The sequence below is a fragment of the Caloenas nicobarica genome, chromosome 15, assembly GCF_036013445.1.
Source record: "Caloenas nicobarica isolate bCalNic1 chromosome 15, bCalNic1.hap1, whole genome shotgun sequence".
NCBI classification, from domain to species: domain Eukaryota; kingdom Metazoa; phylum Chordata; class Aves; order Columbiformes; family Columbidae; genus Caloenas; species Caloenas nicobarica.
The window spans coordinates 5,288,503-5,308,831 of record NC_088259.1 but is presented as its reverse complement, the minus strand read 5'-3'; the positions used below and the strand labels follow the sequence as shown (position 1 = coordinate 5,308,831).

Sequence of the window (20,329 nt, the reverse complement as noted above, 5' to 3'; positions counted from 1 at the left end):
CCCTCGGTAAAACATGTTGCCTGTGCTTCAATGGTCTGTAGGTATATTTTAAACAAATATTGAATGCAATTTTCAGGTTACTCAGTGGAGATGAGAATGTACAGAGATAAGAGACTGTCAGGTGTGACTGATACACTCTATTCAAAGTGATTTATCATGAGAGTAAAATTATTTGGAAACATGTCACTAAATAGGCTGTAATTTATGCTATCAATTTGCAAAATAAGGAGAAAATCAGCTGCTTAGAAGAAAAAACATATTTGGAGGTGACACTGATATTAGTGTTTGAAGACACGTTTTAGAAGAGAAATCAAACAAAGTTTCGGGCCTCTTTAAAGATTTTTTTTTTCAACCATTCTGCAAAACATTTTGCAAAGCCAATTTCACAGCTTTGTGTTCCTCCAGATGCCAGCCTGAGACATCGCTCTCCGACAACTGAAATCTCCTGCCTTCCAGGAGCTACGCTGCTCCTCGACATCCTCCCCAAAAATACCATTTGTGGGATTGCTGCTGGCACGCGAAAGCTGTTTGGAGCTGAAGCGCTGCCTGTGCCCCACGCTCCGCAAACCAAATTTCAGGGCTGAAAAGGGCTGCTAGTCCAGGCAATTACCTCTGATTGAAGGGTAGAACGGTGCATGTGATTTGAGAGCTTGTGGCATTCTCCAGGCTGTTTCTTGTAAAGAAAAGCATTATGCAAATCTATATAATGTCATCGTCATTATATACGTATGTAGATAGCACTTTCTGGGAAATGCAGAACTTGTGGAGCTGAAAGTTGCATTGACATTTTTCATGCTAATGTGTTATTTTGATAATTACCAATGCCAGTGCCAGAAAATTACATATATGCCAGCACCTGTTTTCTTCTTGAACATCAAGAACTAGATCTTAGGGCATCTGTAATGGAGCTGAATGTAGTTTTGGGTACTATTCATGGAAAAGGAGGCCAAAGGCGGGGTTAAGTAAATCTCCGAAGAGAATTATTATCCTTTTTCAATATTAAACAGAGCTCTTTATATTGATAGTTTAATTAGTGGGCTTGATTGTGGGGCATGAATGACTAGACCTGGTTAACATACAGTTACCAGAAACATTTGTTATGACAGTCTTTGATGCCATCTGATTAAAAAAGTACTCCCTGGTGACAACCAGGAAAAGATTGCCTCTCAATTACAGCAAACCCCAGCATCAATGATACTAACCCCATGGACTCTTACTTGCAGGGTGGAAAAGTGAGCTATTTTCATTAAGTAACTTATTTTTCACAGCTGTTATGTTATTTTTAAGTAGCTTTAATGCCACTATGCATATTAATTGCTTATTGCCTTCCCATAAGCTTACTACATTCGTTATAATTATCACTTGCTAGAGCAAAGTCTCACATATGTTTGATTCTATTTCTCTCCTCTGTTCTCTCTCCTCTAAATGTATATTCCTCCTCCTCTTGCCATTTGTATTACATTCCTGGTCATCCCAGCTTGGAGGGGAGAGGTGAAGAGGAGGAGAACTTTTGTCATTTTTGCCGTTTATTCTTTGCTTCTCTCTTCACATGGAGTTGGAAGAGTAACAACAGCCGAACACATTCTGAGACAAAGGTTTGAGTATACTGGAAAACTCCACCTGCATTTAAGCTACACAAGGTTCCTGCCTTTGCCTTTACAGGTCATTACGCTGTGATTAATTTGATCAATTGCTACAGACTATTTGGAGCTCCCAAAAAGCTCAAGCAAAAGTCCTCCCTTTTCTTAAAGCCTGGTTTGCACTCCTGCCAACAAAAGCACATCAATAAGTAAGGGAGTATGGGACTCCAAGTCCTTCATTGAGTTCAGCACCTCTTAAATATTTACCATCCACTCTCTATAGGAGAGAGGGCACATGCTAACAGATGAGCACACCGTCATTTCTTGCCGCTGTAGTAAACACCTTCTCTTTGGACTAGAGGGGCACCAAAGACTGCCAGCACTGTAAATAGTCCTACCCTCACAAACAGAATTAAGATGGAGAAAGGAAAAGATTAAAAGGGTAAGTGAATTAAGGAAAAGAAGCTCTTAAAACAAGCTACCCTCCCCTCCCAAGCATCTGGCTTTTGTGACTCCAACTTCTCTACTTATTCACGCGAGCGAAGGTTCCTCTCACCTCATACTCCTCTTTAAATCCGTAGCCCTGTCCTCGCTTCATCTGGGTGATGTGCTGCAGCAGGTCGGCCACTCGGATGGCTGGTTGGAACTGTCCCCGGGGGTAGGACATTTCCACCGGCTCGCAGCTCCGGTACGGGTGGGTTTGGATGGTCAGGGTTGGTTGGGACATCTCTCCATGGCTACTGTCTGTTTGAAAGACAGGGAGGCAAAACAAACTTTCATCTATCTGGTATTTCCATTCTCATTCTTGGTCAGACAGACAGTTTGTTTGTTTCTCCACCACCCCATAGATTGGAGCAGGCAAAAGAAAGTAAAAAGAAATAAGTAGGAAACACACACTTGCCTACAGCTGCCTAGAAAGACTAAACAAAATTTGGATATTTTTTGTATCAAGGAGAAAAACCCAAAGAGATGGGAAACAGAGAAAAGAGCCGATCAGACTAATGAGGATACAGCACATAGAGCAAAATAGCACTTTTTGCTAGGGTGAGCTCTGCATAACGACTCCAACTGAATTACGTACCTTTCTTCACAAACCTGCAAAGAACATGACTGAATGATACATACAGATGAGCAAGTTATTCAAGTGGGATTTGGGTGTACAGTACAAGATAAGTGAAAGGGGCCCAAGTTAATAGCAAACAAATTATTAGCATTTCAAATAAGTCACACAGGATGTTAGAGGCAAATTAAACTGCTCTGCTAGTTCAGACCTAAAATTTATGTGTCAATTACAAAGATGTAATATTATCAGAAATAATAAACCAGCATAAAAATACAGTTACCTTGCATGCAGAAACTTAAATTTTAGATATGTAAACTTAACAGAAAAAGGTTCTTTTTGAAATAGATGGATTAAAAAAACTCTGTCACTACACAGATGGAATTGTAACCCCTTCTATCCCAAGAAAAACTCTATATACACACCAAAATATTCCTGGTGAACTAACAGAAAAGAACCTAGATAGCTAAACAATTGACTGTCACAATATTTATTCTTAGAAACAGAAACTCAGCTTAAATGAAAAATTCAGTTTCTTATCTACCAGAGTCGACCAAATGTAAACAGTTGGCCAAATAAGCAATTGGTTTTCCCTATGATTACAGGCATCTGAGGTGCTTGGGTCCTTTTGCACATACAGGCCTTAACAGTCTGCATCGATTCTTTCTGGTCCTACCCAAAACCAATGTATTAGCAAACAGAATATAGATCTCCTGCAGACTGTTCATAAAAACCCCTTCAAATTGCATACGCAAGGCTTGTTTCTTACAGCAGGCTTACTGACAGAGAGCCTACACACCATCCCTTGTCAGCAATACCACAGTCATGCTTCAGAAGGGATAAAGAAGAAATAAATCAAATTGCAATTTCAGGGTGATTTTCGTGAGGCAGAAATATGGCCAGAGTGCTACTGTAAGCATCGCCATCCTTGAGACATCGCCGGGGAGTTCTGATCAGGAGCAGTCGGGATCTGCCCTCGTCCCTCACTGCAAAGTCGGGCAGGAGCAGATGAGGGGATGAGCCTCTGCCCTCCCAGCAGCTGCCAAAACGACACGCCGAAAGATGACGAATAAACCTTTAGCTGCTTTATTGTTATATTAGAATAGGGGAAGATATCAAGGCAGGCACATGCTCTATTTTGAAGCTGCAGGACTAGGAGAAGGAGAAAGGAACGCCAGCAGTGGCCACCGTCGCAGGGCGAGCTGATCTCCAGTGGGAGATAAGTTAAGTCTGGTGGTTGAATTATCAGAGATGCTGAACACATCCTGCTTCTTCTGAAATAAATTAGCACAAAGTGATCATCTGCTCCGAAGATTAGGCTACTGAATTTAAGGATTTCTGAATCCCAGGTTCTCATAAACACAGTCACGTTCCCAGGACACTCAGAGATTTACAGAGGTATGGCTCTAGCGAAGCAACCCTCACACACAAAATGTGAATAAATTTGGGATTTAAGGAAGAGTAACATCCAAAGCATTTGTATAATCATCCCTAATGCTCCAACTAATGATAGTGTGAGAACTCTGAACAGAGGGAATTTCAAGGCTTATTAATTCCCCTAGTTGGATTCGCTTTCCCAATGCATCTTTCCTCCCCTATTCCCTATTAACCTCCTGTAATGGAGAGGAGAAGATTTTTATTGCGGATCATTTCCAACAGACGTACTATGCTTAATTTTCCATCATTAGGTTTAATACAAACCCAATTTCACAACTGGCTTCTCTGAGGAACCTACAAGTAATGCCACATTTTTATCAGCCCCAATTAAAAAACATTACGATATCCCTATTCGAGAGGGAGTCTTAAAACTAATGTGTGGTTCTAGTGCTAATACAGTGAGGCCACACGCAGAGCACAGGCTACTTGTAAAATGTAGCTCAGATCACTCAGCTCCTTTGCAGGCAATTATTAATTTCCCTCTTCATCAGATCCTTTAATTCTAGTATACTTGGCTCTCTTCTCAGAGAGAAGTATCACAGAGAGAGGTGAAAGCCAGGAAAGCGGTGCCCCCTCCTTTGCAGGAGAACTTCCCTCAAAGTAGGTGCCCGTGTTATGAATCTGGAAGTAGAAGAAGCTGCTCAGCAGCAGAGAAGGGTCTGACTCTGGCCTTTAAGTTTATGGTCACAACTGTGCTTCTGGTCTCTTTGGTCAGAAAGATAAAAAATGGTACAAAACCCACAGACTGCAGTAACAGCTCCTGCGGCATGGTCCATGGCATCACCTCGTTCATGGGCCTCTCACCCAGCCAATGCTTCCACTCAAAAAAACCAAACCTGTCACACAATCTGGGTCATCCTACTCTCTACCAAATGACACAGAGAGCTAAAACTAGGCAGAAGATCATCTCCTTTGGACATCTGTGACAAATGCATCTTGAATGACCTCTGCGCTACCTGAAAGAAAACCCAGCACCAGCTCGGGATGGCTGCCAGTTATTCCCAGCAGCATTTTAGCTGGGCCAAGGGAAGAGTGAAGGGGATTTTATGGAGACAAATTGCTACGTATGAGGTGAGCCTAGCGCTTATATGCCCTGCTAATAAAGCCTGATGCAGGAAACATATTGTTTCTTCTCCATGTAACCGCACCACGAGCCTGAACCTAAGCATGGTTAATGAGGTGCTCAAGCAAGGCACTACACCTTCTCACAAGATGAGCTGTTTACAGCAATTTTGTGAACAATTCAAAAATGCAGACAGGAGGGGAGGCAGCAGTAAAGTGATCTCTCACTAGGACAATCAACCAAAAGAGTCTTTGGAGGGCTTGCAAAGAGGTTTTGCTTTTCCTGCAGGTTGCAGCTATAAACCACATCTCATTCCTTTTGGTACCGTTATTGCTGGAAAAGACAACAAGAATACAAGCCCCTCAGCAAAGTCAGACTTCTGCTTTAATTGTTGCACTAAAGGCAAGTCACAGCAATTTTCCACAGTCCCTTCTCTCCTTCCCCGTCTCACAAACATGACCTCATTCCCTTGCAAACGAGGATGAGTTTGTAGGACAAATCGGCCAAGACTTTCACTAAAGTTTCAGCAGTGCCTCTAAAGCATCTGTGCCTTTTATGAGTTTTCAGTGAGAATAGCAAACCAAGAAAATAGATTTTTTTAAAATATGCTTGAAATAATTCACTCTAATACTCAGAAACTACTAAACATACAGAATCGTGCATCAGGCTTTTTTGAATTATATTTCATATGCTCATCTTACTTCTAGTCATATGTCCCCATTTTGTTGAGAGGAACACGTACCACTGTATTTCATTGCATGCCAAAGATGGAATACAGTTTCAAGAAGAAATCCAAATTACAACATTTCAAGAGGTGGCGATTCCATTCTGACCCCAAAAGTTGTGGCAATGTTTAATTACCCTTGCTGTCTGAACATTTCTTAATTGCAATTTGATTTTGCTTAGCTTCAACTTGCAGGCACTGAATCTTATTGTACCTTCTGTTAGATTAAAGAGCCCTGAGCATTTTAAAACTTGACCCATGCAGGCACTGATCAAATCACTTCTTCAGTTTCTCTTTGATAAAATAAATCAATTGAGAGCTTCTGAAGTCTCATTAGGGCAGACTGTTCAGGGCTCTGGTTCCTTCCTAGAACCATTTCCAATTTTCCACAGTTCTTTTTGTGCAGCTGTAAATAAAACAGGTATTCTGCACATTGCTAGAAAAATGCTGTTTGCAAGAGGATCATTTCTAATATTAGCAGCTGCAATAGCAAAATATGTTGTCGGCTTGTTTGTTAACCCTTTTTAGTGCAACACTCCTACTCCCCATACTAAGATGTCTGTGTTTTAAGGACATCTATTCCCCAACAGTTGCTCATGCAGGTATTTCGATTTCTGGAAGTTGGCACTTTTGTTAGCAGCCTAAGAGCTCACAATAGCCTGAAATTTTGTATAAGACATTAAATCAGTGATTCACTGGCTCTCACATAACTAGCCTGATTGGGAAACTCCTTAGATGTCTCAGTTTATCTGTTTAGGGTGTAACTGCAGATAATCAAATTTAACAACATTGACTCCACTTTTAATATTTACAAACGCTCCCTGCTTATGAAATGGTGCTTTTTCTTTGCTGAAGAAATAATCACAAACTTGCCGACATAAACCCCAAGGTCTTACTCTGCCAAGAGAAACACAACGGAGTCCAGCAGGCAGAGGAGAGCAGAAGCAGGACCCAGCTGGTGCCATATTTCCCCCATTTGACAAAGAACCCCGAGGGTGAGATATTCTTGCTTGCCTGCTGCTACAACACCTTGTAGTATATGCTTTCGTTGCTATGCAGAAATGTAAAATAAATATCTCTCGCTCCACAGGAAAACTGATAAAATTCTTGGAAGATGTCACAGATAAGCTGACGAGCAGTTGAGAAATTAGATTCCCAGGCTGGAAGTGGCTCTGTATGACCAGACCCCTGTGCAATGTCCCAGTAAAGCTGCTGGGAGGGGACCTGCTCACCCGGAGCAGCTTTGGGGATTGAAACCTCAGATCATTTTATTGATGTCATGTCTGGACACAGAGTACGATGTTGCCTTCTGACCACAAAAGTAACCTGTGCCTCAAACAACTAAAAGTAATGCTGCATCAGTATGTCATCTTGTATATGTAAAGAAGTATCTTTCAAAAGTTTTGTTTTAATATCCACAAATTCCTTCTGCGTCTGAAATGACAGGCCTATCATCTCTGTTTATATTTTTATTCTCTTAGCCTTGGCAAGTGTGTAACACGATAGGACATCCTTTGCACAAAATAAATTATATTTTGAGTGGTGTTTGTGATGGATTTAATTACACACATACCCAGCCTCTACACTAGAGTAAGGGTTGTCAATTATTTCACATCTTCCAAAGATGACTACAGCATGGCTAATATCTCTTCCCCTTACACTAGGGATATGGTGCACACTGGTAAAATTAATTTGTTTTTTTGTGTTCATCAAGGCTTTATTATATGATAAATATCCAGCTATAATATGCTATATAAAATACAAACAGTGGTGTGGCAAACCAAAGTCAAAACATCATTTGTCTAATGATATCACCTGAGCTACAAAAAGGCATGTTACTTAACCAAAAGCTTTCTGACACTAGGTTTGACAGAGAGCGGAGGATGCATCTTTCATTTCAAAGGCTATGAAGAAGCCACATGTGCATAATAAGGAAAAAAAAAAAAAAAAAGCTGATGAAATAATTTGCTCTAGGTTCCAAAGAGATTTTCAATAATTGCTTGGTAATACACCCTCCCAAGTGTATTCTAATCTTATGAAAATATTGCATCCGTGTTTTTCATCAGTTAGCATAGAAGAAAATCCCCATAAAGATGTAAGGGAGATGCTTTGGTGAGGCAAGCGAAGACTTGGGGCTGCTGGGTCCATGTGTAACAGTGCAGCTCTTCAAATGCATGGTGGACCTCACCAAGTCCAGTCTCTCTTTGCCTCTTGGTGAAAAGAGGCTGTCAGATCTACCTACCTCACAGAGCAATTCCTTAGTTACAGCTCAAAAACTATGGGGATCTTCAAAACAACATGCAAAACTGGAAGCCACTAAAGACTGGAAGACAGAGGTTTCCAAGCTATCTGATCATCTGCAGGCAGAGAGAAATATAAAAGAAATTCAGCTCACGTAACAGCCTACAAGGGCATGGACCTCCATGGCCAACATCAGCACAGTGAAGGGATACTAAAGCCTCTCCCACAGCTCCTTAGAGGTTGATATGGCCTGGGAAGCTACAGATACAACCTAACAGATCAAATAATTGATTTTCAAGCTTCCATTGTTAGTATCCTCTTGAGTAGCTGAAATGAGAACAAAGGTAAATGTCCCTACACACGGCCAGGAGATGATAATGGATGCAAGTGAAGGACATGCTGGTTCCCCTGAAGAGCCTGCCCCGATGACTTCTGCTGAACGTCTGGGAGAGCGACTGGCCATGCACATTCTCTCCAAAAACAATCTCTAAGGTTGTACTATCCCCTGTTCAGGGTTTACAGTGCAACACAGGCCTTACTGAAGTATCAAAAATAGGGAAATTCGCCTCCTTTATTCGTCGGTATTAAATATTCACTTCTTTAATGAAGATGCCTACGCCAACCATTTAAATCCAGAGTTCTCTACAACTGGAAGGGAAAATTATGGAGCTAAAAACATGCAATACACAAAGCAGTATTAATCAAGCACGGGATAGGGCAGAGGCAAAACCAAAATCCCCTATATTTTACTATCAACAAATCATGTCATGGCCAAGCCTAGGAAGTCATCCACTACTGCAGATACAGAACATTCATTAGCAGAAGGCATGACAGATGGGAACAAATAGCACTGAACTGCAGGTAGTGCCTGAAGATGAATATTCCTAGTGGGATGACTGATGCCCTTTTTAAGGTTTCTTTCTCTTTCCCAGAAATTAATATTAATAAACATCAAAAATTAAACTTATTTTGCTCATACAGCAACATCCAACGTCTGGTGAATCTGTCTGAGAAGCCAGAACACCAGGGTCTTAATTTTCTTCAAGTCATGACAGAAATTTCTTCCATGCTAAGGGCTGTTTCACAGTACTATGGCTGTTAAATTCAGATGGAGCTGGCGGGGGGTGACCGGTCTCTGTAAATCCTGTCTTAAAAGTGCCCTGTACTTAATTTCCCATGTGTAAAACAGGCACATTGATCCTTACTCAGATATAGTAGTTAGTAGCAGCTAAGTTTGAAAAAGTTTTGAATATATCACAAGACCAGTTTATTTCCTATCTCCTCTTTTTCCTCTACACAATTTGGGATTTTGAAAGTTTTGGGGACTTTTCCAGCTTTTGCTTTCCCACGAGAAGTACAGATTGAATTTGCCTATTGCTCCTTGAGCTTCGGATTACAACGTGTGCGGTTCGCAGCGTAATTCTCACTATCAGGACAGAGGGTGGAAACAGCTCCCTCAAAGGAGGGTCCAGTTTTCCCAGATGCCGAGTACCAGCCTGAGAGCAGTTTGACGTCTTCTAGCACACTGCAGGTCCGCACCCTGTTTCTGAAGTACGGCCAAAAGATAAATCAACCTTTTCTATTGATAACCCTGAGTCTCTGAGAAACGAGAACAAACCTCCTGGAAAAGGACTTCTTTCCTTCCCCACCTCGTTAGAAGAAGGCTCATTCATTGTCGCCAGCATTTTGATAGATAGCGGGATAAATGTGTGTATTGTGGCAGTCCCTCCAAGCTTCTGTGCCTGGTTTTTAGTCTGTAAGCCAAGGCACTTAAGCGATCGGTTGTAATTTCTTCCTGGTCTGACTGCGGGCTTTCAACATGCTCAGAGTAATGTTTAAAGCAGCCACGGCAGATTACTGTGTCTGGAAGTGAACATTTACTGTAGATAATCCAAAATGACAGGTCTGATAAATACCACTGGTTAGATCCTGATCAACCGCACATCATCTTTCTGATTCATAGCAGAGAAATTGCCGCCTTCAAATTCCACAAGCAGGCAGCATCCTCCAGGGAGAGCCCGAAGTTTTAGGCTGTTATTATTCGCTTTCAAGAGTACACCTCTGTAAGGCTCTGGATAACTTATTTTATCAGCTAACAGTTTCTGCCAGTTTTGCTGTCCCTGTTAACTTACTGTAAAAAAGTATTATTTTTAAAAAGCTAAGAGCTGCACACTGGGTGTTTTATTTGTCATCCGAACAAGAAAAAGTAATTTTCAGAGATGCTGAGCACTAACACCTCCCTCTGAAGTTACCAGCAGCCAGAGAATAGCCTCTTCCTCTCAGAATCTGCCTTTTTGTTATCCTCTCAAACCTATACCGAACTGCTGGAATATTCAGCATCATCTCTCAGCATACATAGAATGAGGAGGACCGCGTGCCCAAACCCGGCCTCTGATTTCTCCATATAACCTTTATAGTTGCAACTGAGCCCAAAACTGTAAGCTCCCACCTGCTTTGGACATGCAAATCCTCACATATATTTGCAAGCCTTGAGGCATACGTAGCTGAGCCTCACTCACAGGACAGGGGGTGATAGTTTTAAGCTAAAGGAGGGGAGATTCAGGCTAGATATAAGTAAGAAATTGTTGCCCCTGAGGGTGGTGAGAGCCTGTCCCAGGTTGGCCAGAGAGGTGGTGGCTGAACCATCCCTGGAGACATCCCAGGCCAGGCTGGACGGGGCTCTGAGCAACCTGAGCTGGTGCAGATGTCCCTGCCCATGGCAGGGGGGGCACTGGATGACCTTTAAAAGTCCCTACCAACTCAAACCATTCTGTGGTTCTACGCCAGCTGCATGGGCACAACCACCTACATGAGCCAACACAAAGCCAAAGGCAAGGCGGCACGTGGCAATTTGGCCCAGAATGTCAAATCCCATTCACAAAATGAAACAACAAATACTTGGTGGAACTCCTAAACCTCCATTTTTGAACTCTTCCTTCCTTTAAAATATATATATATATATATACCGATTAATAACAATAATAAAGTACGAGTAAAACAAAAGGCTTTCCGATTAACATAACGCATGACCACAAGATTAATTATGGTTTGGGGGCCCAATTAACAGTGCTCTCTGAGTTATTTTCAAGCTGCAATGAGTGTGTTTGGTCTCCAATGAAGTGCAGTACACCATACCTGTCTTCTTACCTAACAGCGTGGTCGATGGAACAGTGTCTGATGATACTTTGAGATGGAATTCCGTTCACCCGCACGACACGGATCAATGGAAATCAACAGAAGATCAATAGGAAAAAAAGTTACAAAAAATGAAAACAAGGTTAGCTGTATCTCACACTCAGAAGATTCAGGCAACAGGTCATATTGGGAAACGTACAAAAACAAAGAAAATTTAGAAATGAAAGAAAAGTCTGGCACTAGTACCTGAGTAGTAGGAATTCAACAAAGATTTGCTCTGAAGGGTTTTGCTTTGGACAGAAAATGAACAAGGAGAGGGTGATGCTAGGTAGGAAAGACATAAGGAAAAGACTTTAGACATATATTAAGAGAGAGAAAGAGAACAGGGAGAATGTTCTTCAAAGAACACAGTAATATGGGATATATAAGGCTTATCAAAGTGAATTATATTTTTCATCTCAACATGCATATTACATTTATTACGTTGTCATCATGATGGATTTTCTTTAATATAAATACTCCGGACCCCAAATATACTATTATAGTTATTTTAAATCATTGTGTTCCTACACAGGATACACACATAGGACTATACTCTAAATATATTTTTTTTAACCAAAGGAACAAATTTATGTTTTTGTCTCTAGGAGAAAGATCTTCAAAAATGACCCCTAAAATACAAACTAGAGAGAATCAAATGCAATATTAACTATAAAATAAGCCTGCTGAAACACAACGAACACTAGTACCACAAAAATACATAGGTAGGACAGCAAATGATTTTTTGTTAAAACAATCCAAGATAACAAGGGACTTATTCTTCAACCCAGATGTATTCATAGCAAATCCTACAATCCTTTCCCCTGTGAGTTGGGTTCTTTCAGCAGGACAAGCATCCCTGCTTTCTCCCATTAAAGCATAAGCTTTCTTTGGACAAGAATCCACAAATTATTGCCATGTTACTCAAATATTTATGGAAAGGAGGCAGGGCTCAACATGTTTACAGTAGATTCTTTTCTTGATAGTAAATTTATGCAGCTGGTTTACATCTGCAATAGCATAGAGGTACATTTTTATGGTAATCCATCATTCCTGAAGGCATATTCTTTTGTTATCATTCTGCATTCACTCTTAGACTTACAGGCATTTATTTATCTCCTCCTCAAAATGTTGGGAAACAAGCTAATACAAATCTCAGTACATCAGACTGATGACAATAGATATAACACTGGAAAAACTATTCCATAATCCAACAGAAGTAGATAAAATTCAGTATACATCAAAGTAAATTGAGAAGCAATTTTTGTATCTCTAGAGCAAACACCACTTAAAAATTTCAAGTTATTCTGTGGAGTGAACCAAAGAAGTCACTAGTCTGGGGAGTTTCATCAAGTCTGCAGAATTACCTTCTAAGCGGTGCATAATCATCCAGTAAATGAACTCACTCTCGTTCTGCATTCTCCTGCTGTATTTTCAGACTTACATCACTTGAAAACACATCAAAATAATCAAATTTCTCATAGCTTAGTCTGCTGGAGTTCTGCCCCAGCTGCCTTCAAGCCATAAAGAATCTCTCATTTGGGGTCCCTTATATTTTCTCCCCTGTGTTAGCCTAAATCAGACCCTCCCTTACTGTACTTGGAACATGGCTGTTTTTGCAGATGTATAAAATAAGGTCTAAAAAGAGTAATTTGTTTGCCCAGGGTCACAGAGCAAGTCAACAGCCAGGGCTTGGAGCGGGACTTGACTTTTCTGAAATTTAGGAGTATAAAAGAATTCATTGGGCCATACTGCCTTTCCAGGAACTGCTAATGATTTTAGGAAGCTGAAGATACACACCTGACTTCAGTGAGTTTGATTAAAAGTGTTACCAAGCGAAGTTTATGAAATGAACTATAGTTCTGAGACAGGGAGGTAAATTACAGATTATTTCTTTAGAAGAAAAATAGGGAAAAAAACCCACAACACCAAGAACAAGTTTCCCAAAATGATGAAGAGCTTATTCTCAAAATCAGTCAGGTAGTGGCTCATGTCACAAGAGATGTGTACACCGTGCTGCTTCCTAACCAGAGGTTCTTACAAGCACGAGTAGGTGCAACCACAGGAAACACTTCCAGAGAAGACTTCACTTTGAGATAGAGATTAAGACTTCATTTAAAATATTCTTTACACTCCCTGGAGCAGCATGTGATGCTGCTCAGATCCCTCTAGGCATGCAGAATGGTGCAGGCTCCTTCCTGATCTGAAAATTATTCTTCCTTGCTTTTTGTAAGATGTTCTAAACTAGGAATCCCCAGAAAAATCCCAAACCAGCATGAAAACCAGTAAAGAGAATTTCAATATTTTTACCTTTTATGCCTTTGATGAAATTTAGCTTTATTACTATTAATTTTAGAACTTTTCACTACAGAAAACATCTAGTGGTCATGATCCCACAGGTCCTTGGACTGCATTTAGCAGGTATTCTAACTGGGAGTGAAAATTATCTATGGGGTAGGAATAAGACCTAGATTATGAGGTAACTGTCTGCTGTGACTTCCAGCAAATCTAAAGACCTTTGCGTTTCATTCATCACAACACGCAGGATCTGGAGATGTGTGAATTTAGATGGTTCTTGGTTAAAAATGGTCCCGAATACCCTGACTGTCACTTACCTTCATCTTCCTTTTATCTCCTTATTCTCACTAGTAAAAGCACAGTAACTTGGTAACTGTACAACAGTGCTCGCTAATGGAAAACTCAGCTCCCTACAGCTTCCAAACACACTGTCTGCAAACTCCGCTTCTGCCTGTAACATTAAAGCAACCTACCTCAGCTGTCTGCGTCTCACTCCTGAAGGTTGTCCAGAAAGCAATCTCCTCCCAAACAGAGATGTCACAAAAGTTAAGCACACCCTAATAAATCAGTCGCTAGTAAAACTGGCTGCATTTTAAGAGATTAAACCTTCAGAATCAAACAGAACCTGTCAGAAACTCCTCAAGGATGTCAAGGCGGCTATGCTGGTGACATGGCATTGTCCTGAACAAGCCCTACCCATGGCATTTGAGCACTGCAAAGCCACAAGAGCCGTTCCTTTGTGCAGGACATACCATTAGAGCATCGCTTCTCAGGTGATATACTGCTGCTTTGCCCATCGCACGGCTGGGCTGCCAAATTGCACACAATTTATGTGCAATGACAACCCTTTGCACACCCTTCTGGTCAGTGCACAGATGCTGGTGGATGATTTTAGACCCACTTTGTCTTCAATTTGTCATCTCGTTTCACAATAACCCTGCACTGAGTCAATGCCTACACGTGACTGCGCTGCCACGGGGAGGAAAACGCTGCTGCTTTTCAAACATTCCTGCAAATCGAGCAAAAGGCTCAAATGCTCCAAGTACCATCATCTACTTTTAGTGGATTTAGGATGTAATTTTATTTTTTTAAAAAACAAGATATTTGAGAAAATGAACAACTACGATGAGCCTGCTTCACCTCCATATAATCCCTGGGTAAAACCAGTTAAGCCGGAATAGCCATGGACTAATCTATCACCTACTCTGATTCCATATGGTGTCAGAGACAACCGCTGAGTCCATAAAATCTCTTCAGTTTAAACTCCTGTATGTACCAGTAAGAATTCTGCCTGAAAAATGAGTAATGGTGTAGAATGGTAAGAGTGATGAGGGGCTTTGTTTTGGGCCAGGAAAGATAAATACCCATTTACTTCCCACTTTCCAGCAAGACCTGAAGTCTCCCTGTTCCAGCACAGATCTTCCAGAATATAATTTCATTTGATAATGAACACCTCTGCCAAATGATAAAATTCGAAACGACAGATGTCCAACAGGACTGTGTGCTCCTGAGCACTGCACTGGCCTCAACAACAGACTCAGTTGCATACAAACAGCATGACTTTATGGATCACACCGTCTGCATGAGTTTATGTTGAAAATATAATAATTTTCCCCTAAAACACCGGGATAGAGTAGGTAAAGAAATCTGCAGAGGCAGGAGGATGATAACTGCATACATTTTTCAGAGTTGCCTGTAAAAGCATTCGGGTCATGTCCCCTCACTAAAGGAGGGGCTGAGAAGCAGGAGCAACTATGGGAATAAAAAAAGCTTCTATAGGGACTCATGGAATTTGTTCTGTCTGAAAAGTCATTAAAATGATTAGGACTGGAAGGAAGGACACATGCCCTGCAAGGACGCTGTCATCTGGAGATAAACTTGTTTGCAAGTCGCTCAATAATGGTGAGGTTTTCTACTTAACAAGTTGTATTTTATTGCTTTTGTGAGCTAGCAAGGTCATCTTGGATTGAAAACACTCAGCTTCTCTTGGTGGACTTTCTTCAGAAAGTATTTCCACGCCCCCGCTACAGCCAACTTGGTGTCCCATCACTGAGGGTCAAGGTGGAGAGGATGACCACCTACCACGAGATACCTGCAAATGCTATTTTCTGTTGGAAGGCAAAAGGACAATTTAAGAAGGAATCTGACTGTTGCTTAAGACAGGGAGCTGATTTCAAAAGCTAGGATGGATAACCCCCTGTAAAACTCTACTAGTTAGCAGGAAGGTTAAGAAGTAATCCTATTATGCTATTCAAAAGGTAGAGTGGGCCTGTATAGGAAATATTAAACTCTATTTAGGCAACTTTTTAATTATAAAGTATTTTGCTCATATAATTCCTGCATGAGCATGTGCACGCTAGTGCACAGAAGAGAACTTACCTCCAACACCTCAACGTCCTGGACCTGGCAGTAAAAAATTCTGAGAAATCATGAAGGCTTACCAGTAATTGTTTCTCATGGATTTAAAAGGGAAAAGAAGAAAAGAATCAACCAATTGCTTGACTCAGGCTGTATTACAGAGTGAAGTAGTGATAAAATCTGCAGTGATGTCAGACAAGCAAATGACTAACTGATTAAAAGAAAAAGAAAACCTGGCGCGATGCTTTTTTACAAAATTAGATACAACATTTTCTATAGTTGCCATTTCAAGTAAATGACTCAGCTGTTTTAATTAGTCTCTCAAAATACCAAGGGAAAAAAAAAATGAGGTCACATTACAGGCTCATCTCTCTCCTCTTATTTTATGGTTGGAAAACCAACAACAACAAAGCTTTTAAAAATCCAAATTCTGAAGAAAGTGTTACACATTTCATTCTCCTCATACAGTTTAAACAAACCACCTTTGCTGTTTCTAGGACGTCTGTTACAATGCTATCCTCTGCCATCCTGTCCTTCAAAGGTATGAAGCACTGACAACTCTTGCTGTCTCTTTAGGAGACAGAGCTACTCAGGACCTGAGAAAATCAGGTCTTGACTCAAGTCAATTTAATATCAGAGAGAAGAGTTCACGGCTAGCCCTGACAGTCCCCAACACCTATCTATCCGTCTCACAGGTACGTTACACGGAATGGCAGCAGCAACACATGCAGATGGAATTTGACAGGACCTACAGATAGAGGGAAAAGAATTATTCACTCAGCCTGTCCCGCTCAATCTGAGATTACAAAGGTTTCAGTGATAAAGCACATTTTGTACCAGAAGTACTTCCATGTTAGTAATTAGCAGAAAAAAAACCCTTCACTAAAGAGATTTGAGAAAGATAAGAGAGTTTTAGTACATACTTGTGTTTCAGAGCTGCTCCCTGTTCAAACTAGCAAGCTAAGTGTCAAAAGAAGGAGTGACATTCCCATAGTGTCTAAGTTAAAATTTATTTAATATGAAAAGTTTACAAATCCACCATGCAATCCCCCATGCACTCAGTCTGGATCTAGTGAGGCTAAAGTATGAATTCGTGTTACTTTACCAACAAAATTCTTCCAGCTACAGAGATCTGAGTGGTTTACAAATATTAACTAAGATTAGTTTTACTGAACCCGTGTGAGGAATAAACAGAGGACACAGACAAAAGAAGAAATGCTGTCTTTCCATTCCAGTTCTCTAACCAGAAGACCATGCTTGCTTTCGTAACAATTTCGTACAGAAAATGTTATTTCATCCTACACGTCAGCTAAGTGATTTGATTCAACTCTTCTACTCACAAAGCAAGAAATATTTCTGAAGAATAAATAAACGTGCCTTCTGGCTGTCTGATGTAGTTATTAGAGCAGACTTCATAAATTATTCTCAGTAGATTTAGAGTCAGAATGAATGCTCTACACCTATCTGACAGTTAAAATAGGGGCAATGTCAGAGACATTTCAGACAACTGGTTTCTATTGAGCTTTTGCAACGATTGCTATCACTGTCGTTCCCAGCTCCTCTATACCGTGCCCATGGGAATAGGTCCTTTTAAGAACCTAGAGCTCTCCAAGGGGGACATATCCATCGCAAGCAAGTTAAACTTACTGAATCCATTCACATCTTGGCAGCTGGAAGAAAAAGCTTCTTCATTGTGAACGGCACTGAGTTTGGTAGAGGTCTTGTCGGAAGTAGCCATGGGACCCATCTCCCTCTGCGTGCTGGTCTGAGTCTCCTTCTGCTTCTTGGCTAGCTTCCTTCAGGGCATTTTGAAGAGGGGAGAAATCAAGGTCAGTTTTCCCTCATTAAAAACAAAACAATAAGAAAATATTTTGACACCCACGATTAGCCCACTTGGTCAGACATGCAGGGCATGTGGCAAACCGCATGAGAGGAAACCCCGCAACTTTTTAATATGACTCTTGTGGAGCACAATAAATATAGTGATACCAGTCCTTGGAGCTTAGCCGTCCCTCCCAGTAACTTATCGTGCACAAACCTGCATCACCCCAGCAGTAGGAGTGCCACGTCCTCCTTGAAGAGGGTGGCAAAGGTGAAGCCCCTGGAGCGGGTCTCAGCCGCTCCGGGATGAGCAGAGGGCACGGGATGAGGGCAGCGACCGGAACAGCTCTCTGGGAGGTCAATGGGACATCTGGATCCATCCCACCGGGACACCTGCACCAGGGGTTTGCTTTGAGTGTGACCTGAGAGGTGGAGCAGGAGCTCTGCCCTGTCCCCAGGCAGAGCAAGGAGGGCAGCAGCATCTGCTGAATTTCACATCACACCCAAACCGCACTGAGGATCAACAGTCAGCGAAGGGTGGGGCGAGTTAAAGGTTAAAGTTCTTTTAGAAATGTCCAAATATGCCTCTGCACTGGGAAAATGGGTCTTTTCTTATTTTGAGGAGATGTCAAAAACACTGGAAAAAGCAAAAACACCTCCTGCTCTGAAAAGACTAACAAAGCCAAGAACACAAAGAGGCTCCTCTTTTGCAAACACAGCTAATAAGAAAATGGAGAGAAGCGGGAAAAGTGAGCTGCTAGGCTTCCATTGACATTTGACTGCCCTGTGCTTCATTCATATCAGAGAGCAAAACTGTTTAAAAATGAATGCGTGACATTCTACAACCCGCACCTTGAAAAAATATCACACAAATCCCTAGCCCCGGCAAAGAACTTTGCTTACACGAGTTCCGTAGATAAGAAAACAAAATAAAAAGGAGAAAACCAGATTACTGTAAGAAAGAGCTTTAGGTTTTCTTTTTTCCTCTAACTCACAGGAAAAAAAAAAAAATCCTAACAACTAAATCATTTTGCAAAGAGGTTTTTCTTCACTAAAACAACATGCTTATGGTAAGTGTTACCCATCTTTTAAACTTCATTAGATTCTGAAAAGGGTATTCCTTGCAACATATTCCAATTGGCTTTATTTATTCACAGCACACGTCAGAGTGGCATTTACAAGCAAGTTCAAGCGCACAGCTGAGCCCCGGCCCTTCACGAGATGGGTAGCCAGGCCAGTTTACACTCATTTGCAAGGAAGGGTCAGAGTTGTCTCAACCTTCAACCTTTGCTTATGTCTGTGGAAAATGCCTATTTTAAGGCAAACCGATAATCCAGACCAGGAGAGCACAAATTTATGGAGAAATGTCCAATGTTTGCTGCAAACATTTGACCAAATACATCTGTTTCATCTGCTCACCCAGTTTAGGTTCAACCTTTTACACTTAGTGGCTTCAATTCAAACCCATAGCTGTCGGAATTGGGTACGTAATTGCAGAGTGCATATTTAGATCTTGCAGAATCTCCGTGGTGTACCCACTTCTGCAGATGAAGCTGCAAACAGAGGAACTCTCCTTGAGCGATGAAGCAAAAAGCTGGTGTTTAATGACGTTAAAAGCTTTGCTTCCAGTGTTCAGCAATGTTAGCACAGTCAGATTTGTTAATTATGAACTACAGCCGCTGGAGCCCCCATTTTTTGTGCTGTGGTACCTGAGGTAACAATAATAGTCTTGTAGTTTATTAACCCTGCTATGCGGTTATTTTAATCCTTTAGATTTGCTAATCATACATGCCTATGTGCATTCTCTGGCAACAGGAATTTCAATTTCTCAGTGGGAAACACTAATCCAAAATGCAGAAGTCCTTAATAACAAGCACTCTGGACTGCTGGGGTGAGCCATTACAGACAACCACTCCTGATGTTTAAAAACGGTGAGTCAAAAAAGGTGAATTCCTTATAAAACCCAGATTAAATTATTTGTGGCAATAATTATCCGTAAGTCCCATTGCCTGGTATCTTTTCAGAGATGCCAACAAGCTACAAAGAGCCGGAACTGGCAAACCCGTTTTCTCTTTCAGTGAATGAGCAATAACATTTCTGCATGTGCTAGGCAGGAAAAAATAACCCCAAACCCAAGCCCATTAGTCCCCAAAGGCCTGCTTACAAAAGCCCTATGCAAAGCAGTTCTACCTGGTCCTGTAGAAGACAGAGAGGCCCCTAAAACATTGGCTTGAATGCCTAAAAAGAAAAGGTGACATGAGTTTAAAGTTCTCAATCTAACTCGCACACACAAACCAGGCTGCTCGCAGGTGGACCAGCTACCGCTTACGCAAGTTCAGAGAGAAGCCACACAGAAAATTGTTCTGCATCTGAAAACGCTACAATTTTCTTTCAACAGTGTGTTATCAGTTTCCACCTTTCTCCCTCTCTATTCGAAGAATGTAAAAATTCTTCTTCTAAATTTAGAGGGAAAAGGAAGACAGATCTCTTTTGAAGATTTCAGAGCCAAGCTTGCCAGACACATCAAGGGGCTCTCGGTTTCTAAATGTGCCTTTTCTGCCTCTGTTATGTGT

At 41.2% G+C, this 20,329-nt stretch overlaps 1 protein-coding gene across 3 annotated transcripts in view; it reads right to left on the bottom strand.

The window, feature by feature from the left end:
* Positions 1 to 20,329, bottom strand: part of PTPRT (protein tyrosine phosphatase receptor type T) — a 441,556-nt gene that overhangs the window by 33,779 nt on the left and 387,448 nt on the right. For 2 of the 3 annotated variants that reach the window (XM_065645693.1, XM_065645694.1), the window contains exons 17-21: positions 19,947 to 19,994; positions 17,583 to 17,731; positions 11,487 to 11,564; positions 11,253 to 11,288; positions 2,137 to 2,324 (exon numbers count right to left, since the gene is read on the bottom strand). In XM_065645693.1, the coding sequence (XP_065501765.1) occupies positions 2,137 to 2,324; positions 11,253 to 11,288; positions 11,487 to 11,564; positions 17,583 to 17,731; positions 19,947 to 19,994 (499 nt within the window). Of the gene's footprint in view, positions 1 to 2,136; positions 2,325 to 11,240; positions 11,289 to 11,486; positions 11,565 to 17,582; positions 17,732 to 19,946; positions 19,995 to 20,329 lie in introns of all 3 variants that reach the window. The other variant, XM_065645695.1, reaches the window with a different exon arrangement.